The sequence below is a fragment of the Protopterus annectens genome, chromosome 6.part0 (genome assembly GCF_019279795.1).
Source record: "Protopterus annectens isolate FY-2018-M chromosome 6.part0, PAN1.0, whole genome shotgun sequence".
Lineage (NCBI taxonomy): Eukaryota > Metazoa > Chordata > Ceratodontiformes > Protopteridae > Protopterus > Protopterus annectens.
This window is the reverse complement of record NC_056737.1, coordinates 1353707549-1353732180: the sequence shown is the minus strand read 5'-3', so window position 1 is coordinate 1353732180 and position 24632 is coordinate 1353707549. Positions and strand designations below refer to the sequence as shown.

Here is a 24632-nt window from a genome sequence, read left to right as displayed (position 1 = left end):
CAGCCCCTCCTGGAGAACATTTGTGTCAGTGTGAGATTCAAGGACAGCACCTAATTTGCAATCATCTGCAAATTTAGTCAGCCAGGACTTGAGGGACTTGAGGGACTCCACTTGTGACTGGCCTCTTTGTAGGGGTGGACTCCACAATTCTAACTTCCTTGTCTGTGAGCCAATTGGCTATCCACCAGGTGACATACTGGTTTGTACCTAACCTCATGAGTTTGTCAACAATGCCCAAATGGGGTGTTGTGTCAAATGCCTTGGCCAGGTCAATGTAGGCAGTGTGAACGATTTTGCCCTCATCCATTGCTTTGGCGACCTTCTCAAAGAAGTCCACCAGGTTGAGTAGGCATGATCTGCTTAATAACAAAGAAACAAAAATAATAAAGAACCGGATACCAGAATCAAATTATTCAAGTTAAATCACAATCACCAATAGTCCTAAGTATAATATAATTGTTTCCTGTTATACTAGTATAAAAATATCTGTGTTGTAAACATTCACATCAGTCATCTTCATTATGTTCTGTTTGTTTCTGCTTGATCATTTCAACTGGCCTACAAAATGTGCTCATATACTGCTTTTTTTTGGTGGCTTCATTGTTCTTATTTTATAATTGCTTGTCTCTGATATCAACTACATAGCCTCAGCCTCTGTGTGACATTTCTTTATGAAAGTGTCTCTACATTCATTATATATTTGTTGTATACAAATCTGATTTATTTATTGTATTTTTTTCTCATTGTGGACCTTTTGTCCTCTTACCTCTGCTGAAATTGGCTCACAAGCTAGTGAGACATTGTGGTAAACACAGTATAAATGCATAAAATAAAATTACGTAATTCAACTAAGCATCAATGCAAACATCGGTAGGTTTTATAAATTAAAGAAGTCTAGGATAGGAAATCTAAAGTAAATTTTTAATTCAGTTATAATATTAATAAGGTGTTCCCAGTGGTTAAGTTGATGCTCATCTTAATCAGCTTCTAGTGCATCATGGCACTTAGCTGTACTTTGAGCCACATTACAGCCACAAACATAATGTCTAGCAGTATAAAAAGGTGACAGGAAGGTGAAGACCAATTAAAAACAGTTGAAGATAGAAATGCTTTTGTAAGCCAGTTTTTTTGGGAAGATAAAAAAAATGGCCATTTTTTTTTTATCTTAATTACGTTCCATGTTCTGAGATCTCTAAGTGAAATAAGACATTGCAAGTTGTCGATAACTTTAGGAGAAATAAAGTAGGAGATACTGTAAACATTTGCTGTACATACCTTATGGCTCACAACACATGAATATTAGAACATTCATTTGTTATATAACTGCTCCCACCTTGTAAAATTTAGTTGAGGAGGCATGGTTCCTGGACATTCTACTAGTTATATATTTTGTTTTTTTCTGTCCAGTGTCGTCCTAGGACACCTGAACAACACATATAATGTATCTAAATTAGAAACTGCTTACTGATTCTCCAGTTTGAGTAAAAAAAAAAAAACTCAGATGGTATGTTTGTTACATGTTTTTTGAAATAACTGGTTTAATTTAATCACAGATTACTTAGTATTTCCTTACATCCTTTACACATGATCAGTCAGCTGTTTTAATACTTACTATAGTCCCACCCTGTTTTACTGTAAACATTAGGATTTGTTTGCTTGTCTCCTAGGCTAAACAACATTCTAATGCAGTCCCAGGTCAACATATTCTAGTCCTATGATGTGAAAGGCATCACAGTGGCACAACAAGCTGCATTGTAGCCTCACAGGAAGAGGTTTTCTCGTTCGGTTCTCGGCTGGAATGCCTTCTGGTTGAAGTTTGCCTATCCTCCCTGTGTTTGTATGGGTTTTCTGTGGGTGCTCTGGCTTCCTCTCACATTCCAAAAACCAGCAGAAGGTGGATTGGACACTCTAAATTGGCTTTAGGTTTGAGTGCGCATGTGTGTATTGTGGTATGGAAGAATAATTGCTGCAGGAATAGCCACCCAGTGCTGTGACCATTGGCTGTTGATGATTGTTACTGTTGATGTGACAGCCTGACCCCGTGTGAGAAATGGGGAAAAAGGGTTTGTGGATGGATAGTGGATGTACCAGTTGCTTAGTTTTGCATAGATCCTACTTTTCTGCCTCTTAAAGCACATTACTGTACAAATTTATGAGTTATGTAGTTCAGTATGTAACACATTTTTTCTTCTGTAGTCTGTTTTAATATGAAAGGTGCACTAATATGTATATATTTATTTTTATTTCCTGCAGAACCACAGGATGGGATCCAGCCCTGGTTCATTAGCAAGCCAAAGTCTTTGGTCAGCAGTATTGGTGATCACACCCTTATTTCTTGTGCCATTGCTGGAGATCCCTTTCCAGCTGTCCATTGGTTCAAGGATGGTCAAGAGATCACAGAGGAGGACGGGTTTGAATTTCTTCAAAATGAAGATGTTTTCACACTGATAATTAGGAAAACCCAAGTTTGTCATGCTGGAAATTATGAAATTCAACTCAAGTATGTATAGCATAAATAAGTAAATATACTTGTTTGCATTTTGTGTTAGACAATACTTTAAGCTGTCTTGACCCATGACTATTCCTCAAAATAATTTCAACCCAAATCAGACAGACAATTATAGTTATATTTCCGAACTCATTTTTGGTTTAGCACAGAGTCTTGAGGTTCTGAGCTGATATCCATCTCCATCCTTTACACCTGAATTTTATTCCTTCAAATGTCAATTGTTTGTTTATGAACAAGTCACTTAGGCATGCAGTGTTCTGGGCCACCACTGAAATATGACAATTTTGTGGAGTTGCTTGGTTAACAAATGAATAAAATAAAATATATATCTTACTCAGATACACTTTTATGTGCCTCACCACAAAGCTGTGCTAAGAGAGGCAGCTTCATACATATGTCATGGTGGAGATTGCGGATCGAGTGTTAATGGTAAGTGAATCAGTCCAGATATGCAGAGGTCACTACTACATGCATGCATATGTAGTACTGATTATTCTATTAAATGCTTTCTAGATTTTTCTTCTTTATTCTTTGGTAATTTCATGTAGCATGTTCAGACTGATGCTTTAAGCCCTATCAATAGATATATATGGAAATTATGTGCTACATTGTTGTTTTAGCTGTAGTATCAGGCCGGCAAAGATTCTGGTCCATAGCTGAATTGTGGTTGAGGAATTTTTCTTTTATTTTCTCTCAAAGCTCAGTGATTACCAATAATATATTGCCCATGCTTTACTTCTTTATCTGCCAAAATGTGCAGTCGCCAGGTCAGAGCCTACGCCAGGTTCAAAAGTAGGTGTGGAAGTTACTATCTGACAAACTACTTGGTAGCTGAAAAGCACCAGTCATCTCAAAGCTTTCAAGAACACTTTACCTTTGGAACATTTCACTAATTCTGTGGTCCTGTCTGAGGAATGCAGAATTCTGAAGATTATAAATAGACAGGACTTTTGAACATTTTTTATAATGCATTGAAGTTTTTCATTTGAAGTTTTAAAAAAGCAAAAATGTAGAAAGTTATCTGTTGGTTAGTAAGATACTGTTTATGTTAACCAGACATTCCTTTTACACAAGCTTTTGAAAGTTAATCTCTTTGTGGGCCTGACATAAATTATTAATAAATTTCCATGGATGTCAATAATTCTGAAAACGTATTTTAAAACAGAGTTGCAGTTGTACAGGAGCTGTGCTGTCAATGTCTCATTCTGCACAGCTTTGCTTAACAGGCATTTATTAAATTCAGCAATAGTATATGACAGCAGTTTGCAGAGTATACGTTCAATTCAGATAATGACCCTTTAACATTCTCAGGATTAACTACTTGTTGGTCTGATTTTGTTTTCCTGGCTACACATTCCAGATAAGTGCACAGAGCTTCAATAAAAGAGAAGCTGCAAATATGTTTTAACTTCATCCGATTTTGTACCTGTGCTCACATTTTAGTCCTCTTGCAAAGAACCATAAGTAGCAGAATGCCAGTGTCAGACAGATAAGTTTTTGAAAAGAATACAAAGCTGAAGTTTGGTTCTGTGGCACAGAAAGATAAACCCTTGACTACAGTCCAGATGACATAATGTATAGCAGCGGTGCTGATGTTGGAAGAATGGACATGACAGCATGGTAGTGAGAGACTGATGCCTGCTTGTTCATGTTGGGGGGAGATGGATTGTTCTACAGCATTATCAACACCTTTCCATGGATAGGTGCATGACAAGCACCTCAGTGAACCAGGGACATGTGCTTAGTGCTGCAGTGCCTTTACTTTTGGAAGCCCAATGACAAGAAACGTGTTTCCATCATTTTCAAAACAAAAGCACCAAAAAGGAGAGCATCATAAGCCAAGAAGAATGAAAAACATTGAATACTGTGTAACCACTTGTGGATCCAACTTATCACTTCATTCATCTTTAGACCTCTACTTTTCTGTACCATTGCACCAATAACTATAGATGTTATGTAGTCCAATCTCGCCTACATTCTTACCTGTGGGTTTTGGAGCCGAATATCGGCTCCGACTCAGCCAAACTTTTTCTAGCTCGAAGTCTTCTATTGGCTGGGCTAAGCAGGTATCCCATGCTGCACTACTCCATATCCCCAGATCTCGTTTGCTGCTCGTGTAGCTCGGACGTGGTCTCGCTCTTGGCTGTGGCTAAGTACCCTTTTTCTTGTTATTCTGAGAAAACTTGTTACAAACAGAAAGCTATTTTAATAGCTGTTTCTAATTGGTGTTGTGTTGGTTTTTCTGTAGTGTGATTGTGGTTTGTGGTATCCCACTAGCTGTTCCATCGGGTTAGGCCCGTTTCAGTTAGAGGACCTAGTCCTTCCCTCTTGTCCTGTGTTGTTTCGCTTCTAAAACTGTTTGAGTTAGAGGTTTTAGTGTCTGTGTCCCTTCTGTGTACGTAGTCAAAAAAACATTTTAGTTAGAGGTTTTTAGCCCTAGGCGTCCTTGTGTGTGCTGGGTTGTGTAAAAATTTGTTCCCGCGCTTAGTGGTGTTTGCGTGCTTGTGTCGTTTTTCCTGTCAGACAGGGACTTATTCATTGTTTTGGTATTTGTGATTACTTGTTTAAAATATGTCCAAAGATTCTAAGGAGCACAAACCTTCGGGTTTTAAAAAGTGCACTGTGTGGTTCTGTGTGCGTCTATTGTCTGGGAGCAATCCATCTGCATGAGTCCTGCAGCTTCTGCCATGCTTTTAGCCCCAGAGTGCTCCAAGAAAGAAAGAATAAGTTAATTCTAAAGGGACTCTTGAAACCCTCATTCGAAGAGGCCATGGATTCTACTTCCAGTTCTAAATCAAAATGCTCAAAGTCAAAAAAGAGATCTCTGGCTCCTTCGGGTTCTTCTGAGCCACCGGAGAAAGTCACTAAACTTGCTTCGACCTCCACAGCTCCACTGTCCTCGGGGCCGCAGGAAGTGTTGGTGTTGATGGAACCGGAGTCTGCTCCAATTATATTGGAACCTCTTTGGAGCCGATCGCCCAGTATTAGACCAGTGTCACCTGAGAGGAGATCTCGATCTCCCTCCCTGTCCTCAAAATCCTCCAGGACTCTTTCAGATGTGGATATCGATAGGGTGGTGCAGAGGCTCCTTCAGTCACCGGTTTTGGCAAAATTGTTTTCAGCTCCGTCCCACTCGGCTCCGGAGCCCGTCCCGATACCTTCTTCGATCATTCCTCCTCTGAGCGCATCTCTGTCTTCGGAGCCAGAATGATAAGCTCCATGCGATCTTCCTAGGTCAGTTCCGATGGCCCCTCCGGACCTATCGGTACCGACGTCGGCTCTGTCCATGGGGTTCAGGACTCGGGATTCTTCAGTCGGGCCCGAGGGGGACACCTCAGGACACATTTTGGTTCCTAGTCTCCCGCTCGGTGCCTTGGCTCGAGGAACCCCGACTCTTGTCATGGTCTCGAAGGCTGGCCGGTCCTCGGACAAGGGGGGGGCCTGCCTTTGAGGCCATGCGGACTATGCTGGCCAGATTGTAAGCTACATCATGCGGGTCGGTCATTCTGTCCCCTACCACTCCGGTGAGAGCCTCTGATCACCACCTATCTGTAGACAGCAGAGCACCAAGGCCTAGGGATACCCCCACGAGTGGTCCCCAAGTTTCTGAGGGCCCTTCAGAGTTGTTGCCTGAGGTGGCCCCTAGAAAGAAAACGTGCAAGAGCAAGCAGATGGACTCCCAGGATGAGTCTCTCACCTCAGATACTGACCTCGAGGAATCGGAGGGGTCCCCCAAGTCATCCTCTGAGGATATTTCTTTCTCTGACATCCTGGAGATATTGAAACAAAGAGGTGACTGGCCATCCAAAGCCCCCTCCGAGGAGAAGTTGGTCTTCCTGAAGGCCATTGGTGCTCAGTCCTCCACCTCCTGGGTGTCCCCACCCTTCAACGAGCTCCTGGATTTAATTTGTCGGAGGGTGTGGGAGAACCCTGATTCTGTGGAACCCGTACCCAGGAGACCCAATACATTTCTTTCTGCTACTCCGGGTAAGGAGTTTTTGTCCAAAGGAGTCCCTGTGGATGCCATGGTGGTGGCAGCGGCCACTCAGAAGGAAGTAGCAGAGGCTTCTTCCTCCGTCCATCCTCCTAACAAGGAGTCTAGGACCATGGACCGGTACGAGAAGCGTACCCTCTCATCAGCAACCTTTACCTTACGGTCGCTGAACTACCTGTCTCATTTTACTCGGCTCCAGAGAGATTTCCTCAAGGAGTTAGGAGATACACTTGCGGGTAACGTGCATGAGGCGGTGGCCCAAACGGTTAACGCCCAGGTGTCTACCCTCAATTTCATCGTTAACTCCTCCATGCAGCTCATTTCATATGCAGCCGAGGGAGCAAGTAGGGCTGCAAGCTCAGGGGTCGCTTTAGAAGGCAAGCCTGGATGCACCTTTGTCATTTCACGGAGGCCTTCAAGTCTTCTTTCACTGACACCCCCTTTGATGGTTCTTCTTTGTTCGGAACCAAAGTGAAAGACACCCTCACCATGTGCAAGTAAGAGGGAAAGACCTTGTCTGCTGTAGGGGTACGTTTTTCCCTTCCCTCTAGGCCTTACCCCAAAGCCCAGCGGGGGGGGGGAGATGTGGTTCAAAAAATCACAGCGGTTTTTTCCTGCTGCACAAGGTGAGTCCTCCTCCAGAGGCAGAAAAGAGGGAGGTTATTCAGGGAGACAGAGAGGGCCCCTGCAATTCGGGAGACCGCAATTCCTTTTGCGGCTCTCCCTACCATCGTTCCTGATGGGATGCCCAACTGTGTGTTTCCGGAGCCAGTCGGGGGTCGAATATCATTATACCCGGAAGCCTGGCAAAGCATCACCCAGGATCGATGGGTATTACGAATAATTTCCGGAGGTTATGTCATCCCCTTTTCATCAGACCCCCCCCCCCCTCCAGTCAGAAAAATCCTGGACGTTCCACCCAGTCAAAGGGATCATGCAGCTTTAGAGGTTTTAAAGCTGCTAGGAAAGGGAGCCATCCAGCATGTCCCCTCAAACCAGATCGGATTAGGGACTTACTCAAGATTCATTTTGGTGCCAAAAAGAACAGGGGACCTGAGACCCATATTAGATCTCAGCCAACTGAACAACTATGTACAAAAGTCCAAGTTCCATATGGTCACATTACAATCGATTCTCCCATTGTTGGGAGAAGAAGTATGGATGTGCTCCATCGACCTCAAGGATGCTTACTACCATGTCAAAATGGACAGGGCATCCAGCAGTCACCTACGCTTCCGGCTGGGAGCCAGTCATTTCTAGTTTCGAGCCCTGCCCTTTGGTCTCACCACAGCCCCCAGGGTGTTCACCAAGTGTATGGCGGTGGTGACAGCTCACTTGAGACGTCTAGGATTCCAAGTGTTTCCGTATCTGGATGACTGGCTCCTTACCACCCCCACCAGGCATCTACTAATTCAAACCAGGGACACTACCATCACTCTCTATCAACAGTTGGGCATAACACTGAACTGGGAAAAATCTGCCTTGTTGCCCTCACAGCATGTCATTTTTATAGGTGCAGAGTTAGACACCATTCAAATGCGAGCCTTTCTACCGCAGGAAAGAATCAGAGTCTTACAGCAACAGGTGCACGCCCTGCTACCCCTGAGGAAAGCGAAGACAAGATGGGTTCTTCAACTCCTAGGGACTATGGCAGCAACAATTATGTTGGTCCCTCTAGCAAGATTGCACATGAGGCTCCTTCAATGGCTCCTCTTTGCTCAGTGGTCTCCAAAAACTTCCACTTTCCCACCCTATTTTGCTCACGGACATATGCAAACAGGATCTCAGTTGGTGGCTTTGCACCAACAATCTGGACAGGGGAAAACCCTTTGTTCCACCAGCCCCGGTTGCCACAGTGACCACGGAAGCCTCCCAGATGGGGTTGGGGGGCATTATCTCGGCAGGACAGTCCAAGGCACGTGGCAAGATCACGAGATACATCTGCATATCAACGTCCTAGAAATGAGAGCTGTGCTACTTGCATTGCAGGCACTTCAGAGCTTTCTACCTCTAGGGACTATTGCAATACACTAGGACAACATGTCAGTGGTGTGGTATCTGAACAAGCAGGGGGGAACCAGATCATACCCCCTGTGCAGAGAAGCCATGTGAGTGTGGCAGAGGGCAGTATCTTCCCAACGGTTTCTGGTGGCAACGCACATTCTGGGGAAGTCCAGCGTGATAGCAGACAGGCTAAGCAGAGCTATTCTGATGCCTTACGAGTGGTCCCTGAATCGTCTGGTTGCAGAACGAATCTTCAGCAGATGGGGTCAGCCTTGCTGCGACCATTTTGCCAGCCCCCTCAATGCCAAATGCAGCAGCTACTTCACACAGGGGGAGTCACCCAGGGATGCTCTAGTTCACGATTGGCCCTCCGGTCTGCTTTATGCTTTCCCTCCATTTCCCTTGCTATCAAAAGTGATTCAGAAAGCACAGTCCTTGGGAAGCAGAATGATTCTGATTGCTCCACACTGGCCTTGTCAAGTCTGGTTTCCCTTTCTCCACCCCTACATTGTGGACACACCTTGGATTCTGGACCCACAACCAGATTTACTGACACACATGTCGGGACAGTTCCACCCCTCTCTGCGGACCCTCCGGTTGACAGCCTGGCTACTCCACTTCCGTCATTAGTTAGGCTTCATCACTTTTCACCTGAGGTAGTTCATATTTTATCTTCCTCTCATAAGCCCTCTACTAGGAAGATTTATTCTAGCAAATGGAAGAGGTTTTCTATTTGGGCTCATACCCAAGGAATTGACCCTTACACCACCCTAGTTGCTTCAGTCTTGGAGTTTTTGTCTATGCTTTTCCATCAGGGCTCCATGTCAGCTACCATTAAAGTTCAATTGGCAGCTATTTCTAACTTTCATGTTGCTAATGAGCCTAGTCTGATGGCTCACAGACTCTGTAAGGCTTTCCTGAAGGGCACTCTGTTACTCCGTCCTCCGGTCTCAGAACCTATCATGCCCTGGGATCTAAATTTTTTCCTGCAAGCCCTTACTTCACCACCCTTCGAGCCTGCAGCTACCTGTGAGTATCATAAATTCAAGCTCTTTCTATCAAACCTCCATACTTGATCTTTCATAAGGACAGGGTTTCTCTTAGACCAAACCCTTCCTTTCTTCCTAAAGTGGCATCCATATCTAATCTTAATCAATCTATTGAGTTGCCAGTATTTTTTCCCCATTTTTCTAACAAGGCATGGGTTCATAGGTTGGTACTAGGCTATCAGCCCTAGGGCCTATACAAGCCTAGCCATAACAATTCCCTGGCTATTTCTTCCCACACTATTTATTTCCCTGGACCCCTGTCTAACAGGGCGACTGACGTGATACCCGGCGTGAATTTCCTTTCTCCCATCCAATCGTCAAGGTTCCTTTTGAAGAGGGCCAAAGAGGCACTCTGCTTGCCATGTATGGGCAAGCTATTCCAGAGTCTGGGGAGTCTCTGGGTCATGAACCTATCCCTCCAGCATGTTTTGTTTATTGTGATGACAAGTTTAGATCCCTGCAGCGTGTGGCTCTGAGGGATTGGGATTTTTTTAAGTGTAGCATGTCAACAGCTCTGGGTTTGACATGACCTTGTATGTTAAGCAGAGATCGCCTCTGAGTAGATGATATGTCACATAGTATAACTGGAGTTTTTTAAGGCGGTCAGCGTAGGGCATCTGCTTTAGGCCTGTGATTCTTTTAGTGAGGTATTTCTGCAGCCTTTCCAGTTGTTGCAGATGTCTTGAGAGGTACATACCAAATGGGGCGTTGTATTCTATAATGGGTCTAATGAGGGATGAGTACAGTGGGACAATGACCTCCTTTTTTCTGGATGAAAAGAATTTAAATTTCATCAATTGGATGTACACAGACAGTTACGTTTCTATCTGCACCGAACTAAAGATCTCCGAAAATCTGATCAACTGTTTGTCTCCTTTTCTGAAAACAAAATTGGGTCCCCTGTCTCCAAAATCACCCTATCCAGATGCATCTCCTTCGCTTATTCCTCAGGAGGTAAAGACCTACCATTTCCGGTCAAGGCTCACTCTACTCGGGCTGTATCTACATCTACAGCCTATCAAGCCAGATTGTCCATGGATGATATTTGTGCGGCAGCTATTTGGGCTTCTCCTCACACATTTGTTACTCATTACAAGTTGGACGTGGTATCTAGGGGCAGGTCTTCCTTTGGTCCCTCAGTACTCAGAAGTATCTTCCTATGAGCCTCCCAGGATGTAGGTGCTAGGGACGCTGTCCCACGGGTAAGAATCTAGGCAAGATTGGACTACATAACATCAAGAAGTTATGTACTCACTATAAGGTTCGATGTATGTAGTCCATCTCGCCTCACATTCTTACTTACCCTCCCACCTTCCCCTTTCCTGGAGGATCTGGAGGTTAGGTCTCATTTATAGAGTTCCCTTCACCTTTAGTTTATTCTTCTTTACTTGGATGTTGTTATGCATGGGGTATGAATGAGTGTTCGCAGCAAACTAGATCTGGGGATATGGAGCAGTGCAACATGGGATACCTGCTTAGCCCAGCCAATAGAAGACTTCGAGCTAGAAAAAGTTTGGCCGAGTCAGAGCTGATATTCGGCTCCGAACCCACGGGTAAGAATGTGAGGCGAGATGGACTACATACATCAAACGTTATGGTGAGTACATAACTTCTTGTTATACTGTTGAAGGTGATAAAATCTTCTGGTTTTGTATTACACACACACACACACACACACACACACACACACACAAAACACATCTTGTATTATAACTGTGACTCTCAGAAGTCTCCAACTCCTTTAAGAATCATAGGTTCATAGATAATACCAGGCTAGCTGCCCTTATGGTCCATTTTAAGCTTAGCCAATTTACCTTTTTGTGCTCAAAATAACCTATCCCATTTGATTATAGATTGGTTCTACCCATCCCATAATTGATAAATTATATATTACCCCTAATGAGAATAACTGGGATTATGCCATAGATAATTTGAGGGACCCATGCATGGTATAAAGCATTTAGGAGCTGCCTCTGCCCATTAGTAGTACAGAAGGCAGTCACGGGGTAAATTTTCTATTTCCCATCCATACATCTGAGTTTTGGTTGAATATGAACAGGAATGAATTTTGTTTTATGTGGATGGAGAGTCTGTTGTACAACAGCAATATCCTATGCGAGATGTACCTTTCCCTCCAAAATGTTCTGTTCATTTTGCAGAATAGGTTTAGATCCCCAGACAGAATATTTCTGATGACATTTGAATTGCTTTTGTGCAGTAAATCCGTCAGTAATGGTTCGGAGGATGCCTTGTATGCCAGACACAGGTCACCTCTTAGCAGTCTGTAGAATATAGAGTATAGTAACAGGACTCTTGAGTTGGTCCATGCAAGACATATTGTTTAGGTCTTGTGTCCTTTTAGTAAGGTATCTCTGTGGGTGCTCCAGTTGTTTCATGTGTCTGGACAGGTACATGCCAAAGGGAACATTATATTGAGACTGGCCTAATAAGGGCTGAGTAAAGGGAAACAGTAACATCCCTAGATGTGTACAGAATCTCTTTGATTATAAGCTGTGCAATGTAGAAGTACTTTCTTACAACAATAGACACCTGGGTTGAATCTCTCCTCTTTTTTCAATCTGTAAAATTCCTATCTTGAGCAGGCCCTTTTTTGGGTATCAGTCTCCAACCTGCATACCTGATCTTAGGCTGTTGCTTAGATGTCGGGTTTCCACCTGTGTACTTTTGTTAATCAGGCCCTTAGTTCCCACCACTACATCTCCTGTGGATGAGGTTCCTGCCTCCATCAACAAAAACAAAGTCAGCATCACCAAAGACGTATGTTGTGATGGACCTCAGAACACCCATATGCGTGTGTTATTTATACAGTAATACACAATCTGTTTGGCATTATTACTTGCATATCACATAACCTTCAACAAGCTCAGAACTAGGAGTATGACCTACACCTTAGCCTTACAACTCCTAGCACAGCCAGCCATCTTACTTGGTATTATTAAACTGTTCAGGTACTTTTGAAGAGACTAGTTATGGATCATAAGATACTGAATGAAGGACGATTTGAAGATACGGCAAGTTGAAGATAACAGTGGGATTTATCCTGGAGATGTACTGGAGCAGATCCATTTCTTTGACAGGTGAAGTTTTAATTGTGAATGGATTTCAATGGTAGTGGGATGTGGTTCCACAGTTTAGCTACACTATATGAATTGAGGGATTCACCTGCAGTATTAGATGATTTCTGTATAGTGATTAGTGATTTTTCTATAGAGTAAAATTCTGTTTGGGGAGTAGAGTTGCAGTTATTATGGGTTGAGTAATTTTATACATTATAGAGAAGTCTGTGTTTTGTAGTTAACTGAAAAAGAGCTAGGCAACATGCTAGTTGTCACCATTTAATTCTCTAGGCAGTAGTGTGTTCTGTTATAGTTTACTGCAAATTTGAATATTTTATTATAACGTTCCTCAGGTATTGATAGTTGTGAGACTTGAAGGTTAGTGAAAATTGAGAAGAGATGGCAGGAAAAAATAGAGGTTACATGTCTTGTGGCTGTGTCAATGAGGTAGATTTTTACTCTGTATAATTTACCTAGCTTTTGATGATTTTTTTAAACAACGATTGATACGTGGTGGTTGAATTTCAAATGGTCATCTGTGATGACACAAAGTAACTGTGTGTGGTGTACTTGTTCTTTCATTGGCTGAGATGATAGTGAATTGTGTTGTTTTGGTCGAGATGTGTTTTGGGGTAAAGAGCAATTTATTTATTTATTTATTTTTTAGGGTTTAGTGGTAGTTGTGAATTATTTACCCATATTTCAATTGATAAGGATTGTTGTTCAAAGTCTTGGAGTATATAGGTTAGACAGAACAGATTAGGGATGAGTCATCAGCATACTGAATTAGGGCAGCATTTTTTAGCAGTGTAGATGTCTTTGATGAATAATGAAAAGTATGGGGCCTAGTATAGATCCATGTGGGACACCAGTAATTACTGGCAAGAAAACAGATAAATCATTTTTCTGTTTCACTGCTTGTTCTCTGATTGAGAGGCAATTATGAAACCATTAAAATGAAGAGTTGGTGAGCCCATGGGAGACTGTGTCAAAGCTTTTGTGAAGTGTACATTGATGGTAGGGACTAGGCTTCTGGCAGTTCTATGGGTGTTGACACTGTTAAAATTCAGCAAAGCAATAGTTGTGCTGTGATGTGTATGGAAGCCATGTTTGGTTCAAGACAGAAGCTGGTTATGTATTAGATAGTTGTGTACGAATACATTTTTAACAGTTTTGATAAAGGAGATAAAATGGCAAGTGATCTATAATTTGAAATATCTGTATTGCTCCCCCCTTTGTTTAGTGGAATAATGAATTATTTGTTTTCCACAGAGAAGGACTTTATTTTCAGATGTGTATTAATTTATCAGAATTCAAACTGGATATGTAATAGCATCAGCTGCTGTATTAACTGTTGAACCAGATAGATTGTCGGGGACAGTTGTAGTAGGCTTTAACTTTTTCAGGTATTGATGGTATCTATGAGAACTAGTTAGATGGAGAAATGTTGAAGGAGGTTATTTGAAATAGGAACATCGAGAGCTTGATTAGTCGCCTGGATGGTTAATGATTGTACTGTCTGTATAAAATGGGTATTAAATTGATTGGATATGGTATAATTTATTTCTATATGTTGGGGTTGGCTCTGTAGCATGTCCTGGATTTGACAGTTATTGACTACTGTGACTCACAACAGATTTGCATTATTATATATGTTTTGATTGTTCGAGTAGTAGGTTTTCTTATCTTTGGTGATAAGTTGTTTTGTTAGTTTCCTTAGTTGTCTGTTTGCTACTAGAGTAGGAGATGTTTTATTTTTTGTCCAGACCTTCAAGACTTTGTCTTTATTTCATGAGTTGTTTAGTTGTTAATGATAGCCATGGAGCAGGGTTGGCTGTGACTCTTTTTATTCTAAGTACTCAGCAGACACAAATTTAACATTTACTCTTCTTTTGTCTCTCAAAATCAAAAAAAAAACTTTTGTTCTGATTCCATGTTAAATGCAACTTTTCCTGTAACATTTAGTTTTTCAACCACACTACTGTGTATATTCCCTTGTGTTTGCTGTCATTCAAACATTTTTGTTGCTGCTGTTCTACCACGTTCTGTATTAGCGCTAACCTTTCCAGCATCCCCAATTTAGTAAGTAGTTTGAACTACATTTTGACTCATAGTATTGCTGTTATATGCTAAGCACGTGCAGTTGGTTATCCGTATCAGTACTTTGATTTTATGTTCCATTTCAGGTACACATAGTGTATTAGCTTTGCAGAGTGAAGGTTACACAGAACTCAGACATACCTGTGACTAAGTAATTCTCTCCATTGTTTTACCAGCTGTCTTCCCTGCTGCATCTTAACATTAGGAGCTAATGCACTTTACCTTTGATACACATATTGTTACCTGCTTTATTTCTTTTGTTTTTCACTCTAGTGGCACAAACAGTATATTTCAAACAACAATGTTTATGAGGTTTCAATGCCATATTTTATAGCACAGTGGCAATTTAATTCTGTGAGTTCAGCCAAGCAAAATATTCACTACCATGAGCAGAACTTGGAACTTTTCTAGTTTGATTTCAGTATCAGGTCACAAAATGCATATCTTTTTTAGCTCGCAACTTTGTCTCAAAAATTTGTCAGTACTTATTTCTGATCCAGACACACATTTCTTTCACAGAGAAATAACCACCCTTCTGGTTACAGTTCATTAACAACAGTATCAGTTCATTACTTGTTACTGCAGCTTCTGATACAACCAACTTTACTTTCTGCCTGATGTTATGAATATCAGCATACATATTTCTGTAGCTGTATATACACCAGTGGTTAGACAGACTTTGTACTATCACAACATTATTTTTTAATGCTTTGCATATACAAGCAACACTTTCTTACAGATACCCTGCTTCGGTAATTCATTGAGCAAAGGCTTTCTACTACAAAAAGACATTTCCCAACATATTTCTTTCATCGTCTTACTACATTCACTATGCACAGCTTTGGTAAGCAACTTTCTAGCCATTTAGTATGCATTTGTTTTTGAAGCAACGTTCCAGCATTTGACTATGCACTTATTTATCATATCACTTTGTTAAACTCTCAACAGTACTTACCATTTTATCACTATTTTTGTGCTTTACAATTATTTCTAAACTTTGAGTAATTTAGCTTACTGTGTTTTTTCAGAGTACTCCGTTAAAACTTCAACAATACACCTTCAGCATACTCACTGTTATTGATTGTTACAGATATAATTTCAGACATGTCTGGGTACATTGCAATGCTCACTTGTAAATATATTGCTTTATTTCAAGCATCTAATCAAGTACACAAAGAGAAAGACATTTTCCAGCTTACCACCTATGTGGCCACACCAGGTGTCACATACATGCTGATAGAGTCCTATGTTGTTTTGTGTACAGGAGGCATCCCAGTCTAGTACTAGTTAGCCAGTCATATTATCCAGCTAACATTGCTCCTCTTGAAACTTACCTGCATTCCTAGACATTGTGCTACCTAATTCTTTCCAACCACCCAGCCATGTGCCTGGCTATCACATCCACCTGGCATAACATGTCCACCCTTCCTTCTCAGTTAGCTTTGCTGTAACCTGACAGTGTACCCTAGTCCACTTGCGTAAATGATCCCAGTACTATACCCACTGCCCAGACTTAGGAGGGTTAGTTAATATCTGATATACAGCATGGCCAGATAATGCACTGTAGTGCACCTAGTGAGAATAGTATTGCATGCATCCATCTTAGTATGTGTGGTTTCTGCCATTGCACATAGTTATAAATCAAATGACACCTTTTTAACACTGCTGTGGATTGCACCCACCTCAGCCTTGTATGGGGTTCCAGTGTAGTTGGTTCTTCCAACGACTCCTCACCTATCTGCTTCTCCACTGCTGGCTGTGGTCTGACTGACATGACAGTGTCGTGGCCATGCTTTATTTGTTTACACAGGACAAAGTTGTGCAGCATGGCATAGTCAACAAATATCTTGCTACAGGTCATTGAGGAGTGCTGTAGTGTACAAGCAGAGGTATTGAGGAAACAGAAGCTAGCTTTCAGCACTTTGAAAACGTGCTCAGCCATGTAATGAGTCTGCAACAGTGCTGTGTAGTATTCCATGTCTGCCACGTTCTGAAGGTGTGTATTATTGGTATCATGAGCCAAGATATCAAGGCATATCCTGCATCATAGCAACATATGACAGCGGACAGCATTAGGATTTGACTGCAGTCTACACGCCTGTAAATATATTTACTCAGCCAGGGGGTTGGAGATGTGTGCACTTAGCCATTAGATACTCCTGTGGAAAGTCACACGATACATATCACTCCATTCCAGATGATGTAATGGACACCATGTGGAGAAGGCAGAGCCTTGATAACAATGTGGATGCAATCAGTTGTCTTCAGCAGAACTTCAAGAAAGCAGTCTGTATCATAGAATGGTTACATTTTTTTCTATTTTATCTCCTGTCAATGGGAGCCACATGCTCTTCAACTTGTTACAAAATCTCATCAAGGAACTGGTATAGAATTTATGAAGCCAGGCCTGCAAATGTCCTTTTGTGTCCCATATCAGAGGCTGTAAAGGTTTCAGTAGTGAGGATGATTAATGTCACACAGGTATTAGTATCCATAAGGCATTCTATACATCGGTGAAATTCCGTATTTGGGCAGCACATGTCTACAAGCTTCCCCAAGGCATCGCCATCCATACAGCAGCAATCAGCTATGTTCCTGTTTTGGAGGTGATAATAGGTCAGCGCCTGCTGGACCCATCTGTGATACAGTGGCCATTAGTATACAACATGACTCACTGCCTATGTCAGTGGCCACTAACAAATGTCTACTAAGTACAGACACTGCTGCTTTTAAAAGAGAAATCACTGTGTTCAAACAGCTGATCACCACAACTGATTGCACTATTTGTATCTGTTCCTGAATTACTGTACTTTGTTTGGTGTCATCATTTTCATGTGTGTTGGCCTTTAATTCCCTAATGTGTCTCGATATGTTGTTTTATGGTCATTTGCGTATGATGTATTTTATGCTAGTTTATTAGTACAGCAATTACACTACTTTTGTCTCTGAATCTCCTCCTGTCTGAGTGCCACTGCTGTCATGCTGTGTCACCTGAAATACTGTATTATTTGTTTCTGTACACTTCACCCCATATGTTATACATTTTTTCTGAGTAAAACAATATTACAGGTGTTACATACACCAATGAGTGGGAATAAATGTTTGAGTTTGTTAATGAGGGCATTTTATGCAAGGGTTTAGTGTGCATCTGAGCTGAATACATTTGTAACTCAGAAGGGCAATTTTGATTTGACTAAGCACTATGACTAAGTTCACTTTATTAATGCTGAGTGAGGTGTTAAGAACTGAAGTGTGATATTAGTAGGAACTAACGTGGGATGGTGTCCCCAGATGATTATAGATTTGAAGGAAGCATAGATGGTAAAGGTTTAACATGCCAGGGAAAAGCTGTGCTGATTTTACATGTAAATTTATGTGATACCTTTGACTCTTTTACATTCTTTCAGGATTAATTTTATTTATTTTGTTCACTAGCTTCAAAATTCAATCAAAACTTGCCTTATTAATGGTACAATACTACCAGATTCCTCCTCTGTGTGCCATTTTATTTTTAGTATATGCCATGTCACTGTTTTCACTGAAGAGATGCAGAAGTCATAATCAGAATACCTAATAAGGATATGCAATGTCTAGAGTTGCATTACAGTTTTCCTAAACAGACTGAATACCAGCGCCTTATATACAAGGCTTGACCACGGGAATTACATTTTCCTTCCTTGGCCCACATCCAACTCCTGCCATTTATCAGCACTGTCATAGTAAGAGATCTGAATTTCTGATAGATTTTTCTTTTGTACAGTGCATAGAGCTGTGGATCTTCTCCCGTGAAATCTAGGTTGCTTGACTGAACTTTCAAGTAATTGTTTTGTGTTTTGTCAAATTATAGCTGCTGAAGTTAAACAGACAGTGTTCACCACATTTTCTGGGAATCACTGTATTATTGATTTTTCAGAAAAAAATTAAAACAAAATCTTGCAGTTAAGTGTTGCATTTTACGCAAGTTGCTTCAGGCTGTTTTCAAGAAACCAACTACATATTTTCCTTAAACTATTTCCATGCCTTGTAACAGGACAACAGGAAATTGGGAATTTACTTCATAATAACAACTAAGCTTTTTAGCTGAATGGATGGACAGGAAGCTGTTTATCACAACAGTAGGATTTTCTTTTTAAATGTAATGGTCACTCAGATTAGCTTTGCAGTGTTTTCAAGTAATTGTAGCCCTTGTCTGGCAGCAGTCTGTCTAAATTTGATAAGTTTCTTTTTCTTAATTTATAAAGTAGTTAAACTTTTGTTTTCATACGATTCATAGATTGTTACTAGGCTAATGATACAGGGGGGCATTCTAAGCATAGCCAAAGTTTCCAGAAGTAATAATAACGTCCGGTATCCAAATAGGACATTGAGGGCCAGGCATTTATAGGCCGGTTCTGTAATTAAGGTACATGGGTGCCAGGCCTGGTGTAAATGTCCTATTCCTCATTCTCTGGTCTAGGTTGCCCTTAAAGTGGTTAATAGACAAACTCAGCTTCACATAGATGGGAAGCCTGTTCCATAGGAGGGGCATTCTCTAAGGATAAATGATGCACCCAGAAAATCACTAAAGTGTTGTTATGGCCATCAAATTATACCTGCCCATCCACCAAAGATATTTTTTTTCCTTTGGGAGCTAAGCATGATATAAAAAAATGGTTTTATTATGCTTCTCATAATAGATACTATCTAGGAAAGCCAATCATTTTGCAGCTTTTATTGAACATAAAATGCTGCAAAGCATTTTCTGTAGTACTGCTATCTCTCAGCCAAAGTTTTATTTAAAAAAAAATTAGACAAATGTTGTTGCATGCATAACGAGACAAATGAGGGAGCCTCCCAAAAAAGAATATCTTAAATAACTGTAAAACCACATGAATCTTGTAAGGGGCAGGCTGTGGGTACTACTTATCCTGTTTGTCCAAGATGTGCCTCTCCCTAGAAAAATGCTAGAGTTAATGTGCAGCCACCATTACTAAGGTAAAATCTTCTTGAGAGCCACTGCTCTTCAAACTACCCATATTTCTTTCTAGGGATTTACATATATAAAAGTAATCAAGCAATCTCAAAAACTTTACATTTACAGACTTTATATATCACATATATTGTTTTATACCAAATAAGGAAAGCAACATTACATAAATTGTTCAATTCTTGCATTCTCTTAAACCTCATTCCTCCTCCAAAACATTTTTTCTGCATGTACTCTTCACACAGTTTCCATTTTTTCTGTGTAATTTACTTCTACCCTTTTCTAAAGATCCCACTTCCTGTTCTTTAATCTCTGTTACAATATTCATTACTTCAAGTACAGCTGGTGTAGACTTTGGTTTCCATTTTCTAGTAATAGTTTTTTTGGCAGCCACCAGAATTAAACTTAGCAAGGTCTTACTTGTTTGTCTTTTCGGCTTTTCCTGGTTAGGGGTCGCCACAGTGGAACTCCGGTCCGCTAATGATTGGCAGTCGATTTGTATGGTGCCGAGTTGCCAGCCCGACGCCCAACCTTCAGTGAAGGCATGCCCATTCACGCATGTGTATCGGAGGCCAATCGACCGCAGGGAGGACATGCAGACTCCACACAGAAGGCACTCCAGCCGAGAATTGAAGAGGAGAACCTCTTGCTGTGAGGCAACAACGCTACCGCTGTACCACCGTGGCTTTTGCAAGGTCTTACTATCTCTAGGCAATTAAGATTCTGTATCCCATACCAATAAAATCATTTCCTTACTTGCACCCATTTGCTCACCCAGTATTATTGACAGAGAACTGTGTAGAAAATGTTTAAACCTGTCAACTCTTCACACTCTGAGAAACATCTGCTTCGAGGTACCTTTTTCTTCCCCATTACACATGCAACATTTGCCATGTACCTGAGGAAAAGTTCTTGGAGTCTACTTGGGGTATAAAAGAATCTGTACAAACACTTCTAGGCAAAAATCGTAAATCAGCTAGATTCTGTTGCATATTTCAGAGCCATATATATGTCCTCCCGTTTCTTTGTGAATTGCTTATCTAATCTCTTCACACTCTTTTCTCACCTCCTCGGATAGCTTCCTATAGTCATTGTGCAATATTTTATATGCCCTACTAGTTATCTCTACTTTTAATTATGGCTTCTGTTTTAGATTCAGTTAAAATCTCAACCAATGCATGTATTTCATTTAGGATTTCCCTATCCCCTTCTCTCTGTTTATACTCTTATATCATTCCCTGATAGGGAAGGCAATCACTAACCTGCAATCCAAATGTGTACTTGGCCTCTTCCTTTTATATTACTTTCCATCTCTAATTATTTTTTCCCAATACCTTTGTTCCTTTACCAGCTTCCTTCAGTAAATTCCAGCTCCTCCTTTGCTTAGTCCCTGTACCTCCAGTTGCAGTCATCCCTATCGGCAGAATCTCCATTCCACTTGTGTTGGCTTAATTCTTGGTATACTTTCTGCTACTTTATGAATATAATATATATTTTTTTTATTTCTCCAAATCTTTTGGGTTTCTAATATCATGACAGGAATGGACCCCATTCCTCAGTCAAAGTAGGATTAAAGTTCATGAAATTAGTATTGTTTCAATCTTTGATGTCGGTCAAAAGTGCTCTTTGCACCACCCGCAATGTGTTCAGTAATGACTCTTTCTGCACTTCATACAGATTTGCATGTATTGGTAACATATCTAAATACAATTTTAGTCTTTTTTATAAGAACCGTTGCTCTTACTACTATTGGAACTGTCTGGATATCTTTCTACCACATTGCTCTTGTTTCTGCCTGCAGATCCTGATATTTTATGACTTTGTCTCTCTCTGTACGCAAGACACTGTAGTCACTGGGTGTGGAGATTTCAGTGATCAATGCTACTTTTGTCTTTTGATGGATCACTATATTCAGTTTTCTAGCATCTGTCTTTTGAACTGTTGGTAATGGGTGATCCCATGTGATATAAACGTCATCATTTTCTATGATGCTTTGTGGCTCATGTTTCCATTGTTTTTCAGCCACTTCAGTACGATAATGTTTGAACAGTCCACAGTGCTACAGTCTTGCCACATTATTATGCCTTTCAGTATACAGTCTTTCTGCCATTAGTATGTCACAACCAGTAACGAGGTATGCAACTGTTTCCAAGTCGGTTTTAGAAAACCTACATTTGTCTCTTTCTCCCACATGTTCAATGGACTTTGTAAACCAGCATGTACATAGCCCACTATTTTGGGCCATTAATATTAACCTTTCATCTCTTGGTTTGAATTCGCCTCTCCTACACCATTACTGTGTTTGTTCCTGATCAACATGAGGTTCTTCCAGAAGTTTTCTATACTTACAACTATATTTATACATTTTCCACATTTCTTGCTTTCTCATCTGGTCCTTCACCTTATATTCTTTCGTTTTTGGCACATTCAGTTGCTGCCTGATTTTTATCTACTTCTGGTTTGATTTCCATTCCTGCTTGATGCCAATATGCTTCTGCTAGGTTAAACAGAGAAGTCATCTTAGATTTATTCTCCTCATGTTTCAAAACTTTCACTACGTTTGAGTCTTATGACGTCAGCAGATATGCATGGAGTCCTACGATTGCAGATCTATACATGTAATCAATTTCATGGAAGCCCATCCCTCCTTTGGAACAAGGAATATACAATCCTGGTATGCACTGATTTTTTATAAATCATTTGGTGAGCATGAGGCATCCTTCTTGTTTTCCTATATATTCTATACAACACATTTTGGGGCCAGTCTATCAATCACTCCAAAACTGTAAGTTAGGACAGGAAGAGCAAATTGGTTTATAGCTTGGATTTTGTTACTAAATGTCAACACTGTTTTCAGGATTAATTTAAGTCTTCTAAAGTATTCCTTACTAAGTTTTATTCACATTTGTTTATGTTTTATTGTTGATCTCTCATCAGTTCCCAAATATTTATACACCCCCTCTTGCTCAAGTTCTTATATGTTGCATTCTTGTCCCAAACTGATGTTTTCCTGGTGCTGCAGTTTTCCTGCTTTAAAGGTTGCTTTTGTACATTTATCAAGACCAAATGACATTCTTCTATAATCTGAAAAAGTTTTGACAACTTGCAGTTGTACTTTCATTTCTTCATCTGATGCACTGTACAGTTTTAAATCATCGACAAAGAGAAGATAAGTCTTTACATTTCGTTGTTTTCTAGGAGACAGATTATGGCCATGGCCTAAGCTGTTAAGTAGACAGCTTAATGTGTTATGGGCAAGGCAGAATAGCAGCAATGACAGAGAGTCACCCTGGAATATCTCCCTTTGCATTTTTATCCCTGGGATAATAATTTGTCCTTTATCATGGCTTAATTGCAAAGTGGTCTGCCACTGTTTCGTGGTCACTGTAATGTAGTCAGTCAATATAGGATGTATCTTAGGTTCATAGGTTGGTACTAGGCTATTGGCCCTAGGGCGTATACAAGCCTAGCCATAATTCCCTGGATATTTCTTTTCACAATATTTACTTACCTGGACCCCTGTCTAGCAGGGCAACTGACGTGATCCCCGGGGTGAATTTCCTATCTCCCATCAAATCGTCAAGGCTCCTTTTGAAGAGGGCCTTGACATGTATGGGCAGTCTATTCCAGAGTATGGGGAGTCTGTGGGTCAGGAACCTATCCCTCCAGCATGTTTTGTTCATTGTGATGACAAGGTTTAGATCCCTGGAGCATGTGGCACCAAGGGATTGGGATTTCTTTAAGTGGAGCATGTCCAACAGCTCAGGGTTTGACATGGCCTTGTATGTTAAGCAGAGATCGCCTCTGAGTAAACGATATGCCACAGAGTATAGCTGGAGTTTTTTTAGATGGTCAGCATAGGGCATCTACTTTAGGCATGTGATTCTTTTAGTGAGGTATTTCCACGGCCTTTCCAGCTGTTACAGATGTCTTGTGAGGTACATACCAAATGGGGCATTGTACTTTATAATGGGTCTAATGAGGGATGAGTACAGTGGGACAATGACTTCCTTTTTTCGTAATGAAAAGCCCTTAGTGATGAGGTGTGCTACATAGAAGGATTTCCTGACTGTTGTGGCAATGTGGTTATCGAAAGTGAGACTACTGTCCACTTGTGTCCCTAAGTCTGTCATCGCACTTTCGGTGTTTAGTGTACTACCACCTATGTGGTAATTCATGGGTGCATGGTTTTTCCCAAAGGGGATAACTATACATTTCTTGGCATTAAGCTTGAGCCCATGGCTCTATCACCAAGCATCTGTTTCTGTAAGGCCCTTTTGTAGAATATCCACATCATTTGGGGATTCAATAATGGCTCCCAGTTTGCAGTCATCTGTGAACTTTGTTAGCCAGAGTCGCTTAGTGTTGACCTGTACTTTAGAGAAGTAGATGCCAAACAAGAGTGATCCCAGGACTGAACCCGGAGGTACTCCACTTGTCACTTGTCCGGAGCTGGATTTGGAGTCTGCTACTTTTACAGTCTGGGTTCTGTCAGTAAGCCAGTTGGCAACCCATCGAGTGACGTAGGGATTTATGCCCAGCTTAGTAAGTTTATCTATGATTCCAGAGTGGGGGATGGTGTTGAAGGCCTTGGAGAGGTTCAGCTAGGCTGTGTGGACCACCTTACCCTCATTCACAGCCCTGGAGACTGATTCGAAGAAGTCAGTCAGGTTCAGGAGACAAGATCGGTCCTTCACGAACCCAAACTGGGTGGGGTCCAATGTTTGAAGGTTGCCAATGTCTTTGTTTATAAGTTCCATGATAATGCGTTCCATGCCCTTGCAGATCAGACTCATCAGACTGATGGGACAGTAGTTCCTGGGATCCAAGGTGGATCCCCCCTTGTGGAGTGGGATAACTGTAGCTCTGTACCACTCAGTGGGCATGAAGCCTGAGGTGAGGCTATGATTAAACATGACACTTAGGTGAGGTG

The 24632-nt window shown here is 41.2% G+C and overlaps 1 protein-coding gene across 2 annotated transcripts in view; it reads left to right on the top strand.

Annotated features, from left to right (window-relative positions):
• Nucleotides 1-24632, top strand: part of MYLK (myosin light chain kinase) — a 2381262-nt gene that overhangs the window by 1580640 nt on the left and 775990 nt on the right. For both annotated transcript variants that reach the window (XM_044074915.1, XM_044074916.1), the window contains exon 14: nt 2254-2500. In XM_044074915.1, the coding sequence (XP_043930850.1) occupies nt 2254-2500 (247 nt within the window). The remainder of the gene's footprint in view (nt 1-2253; nt 2501-24632) is intronic.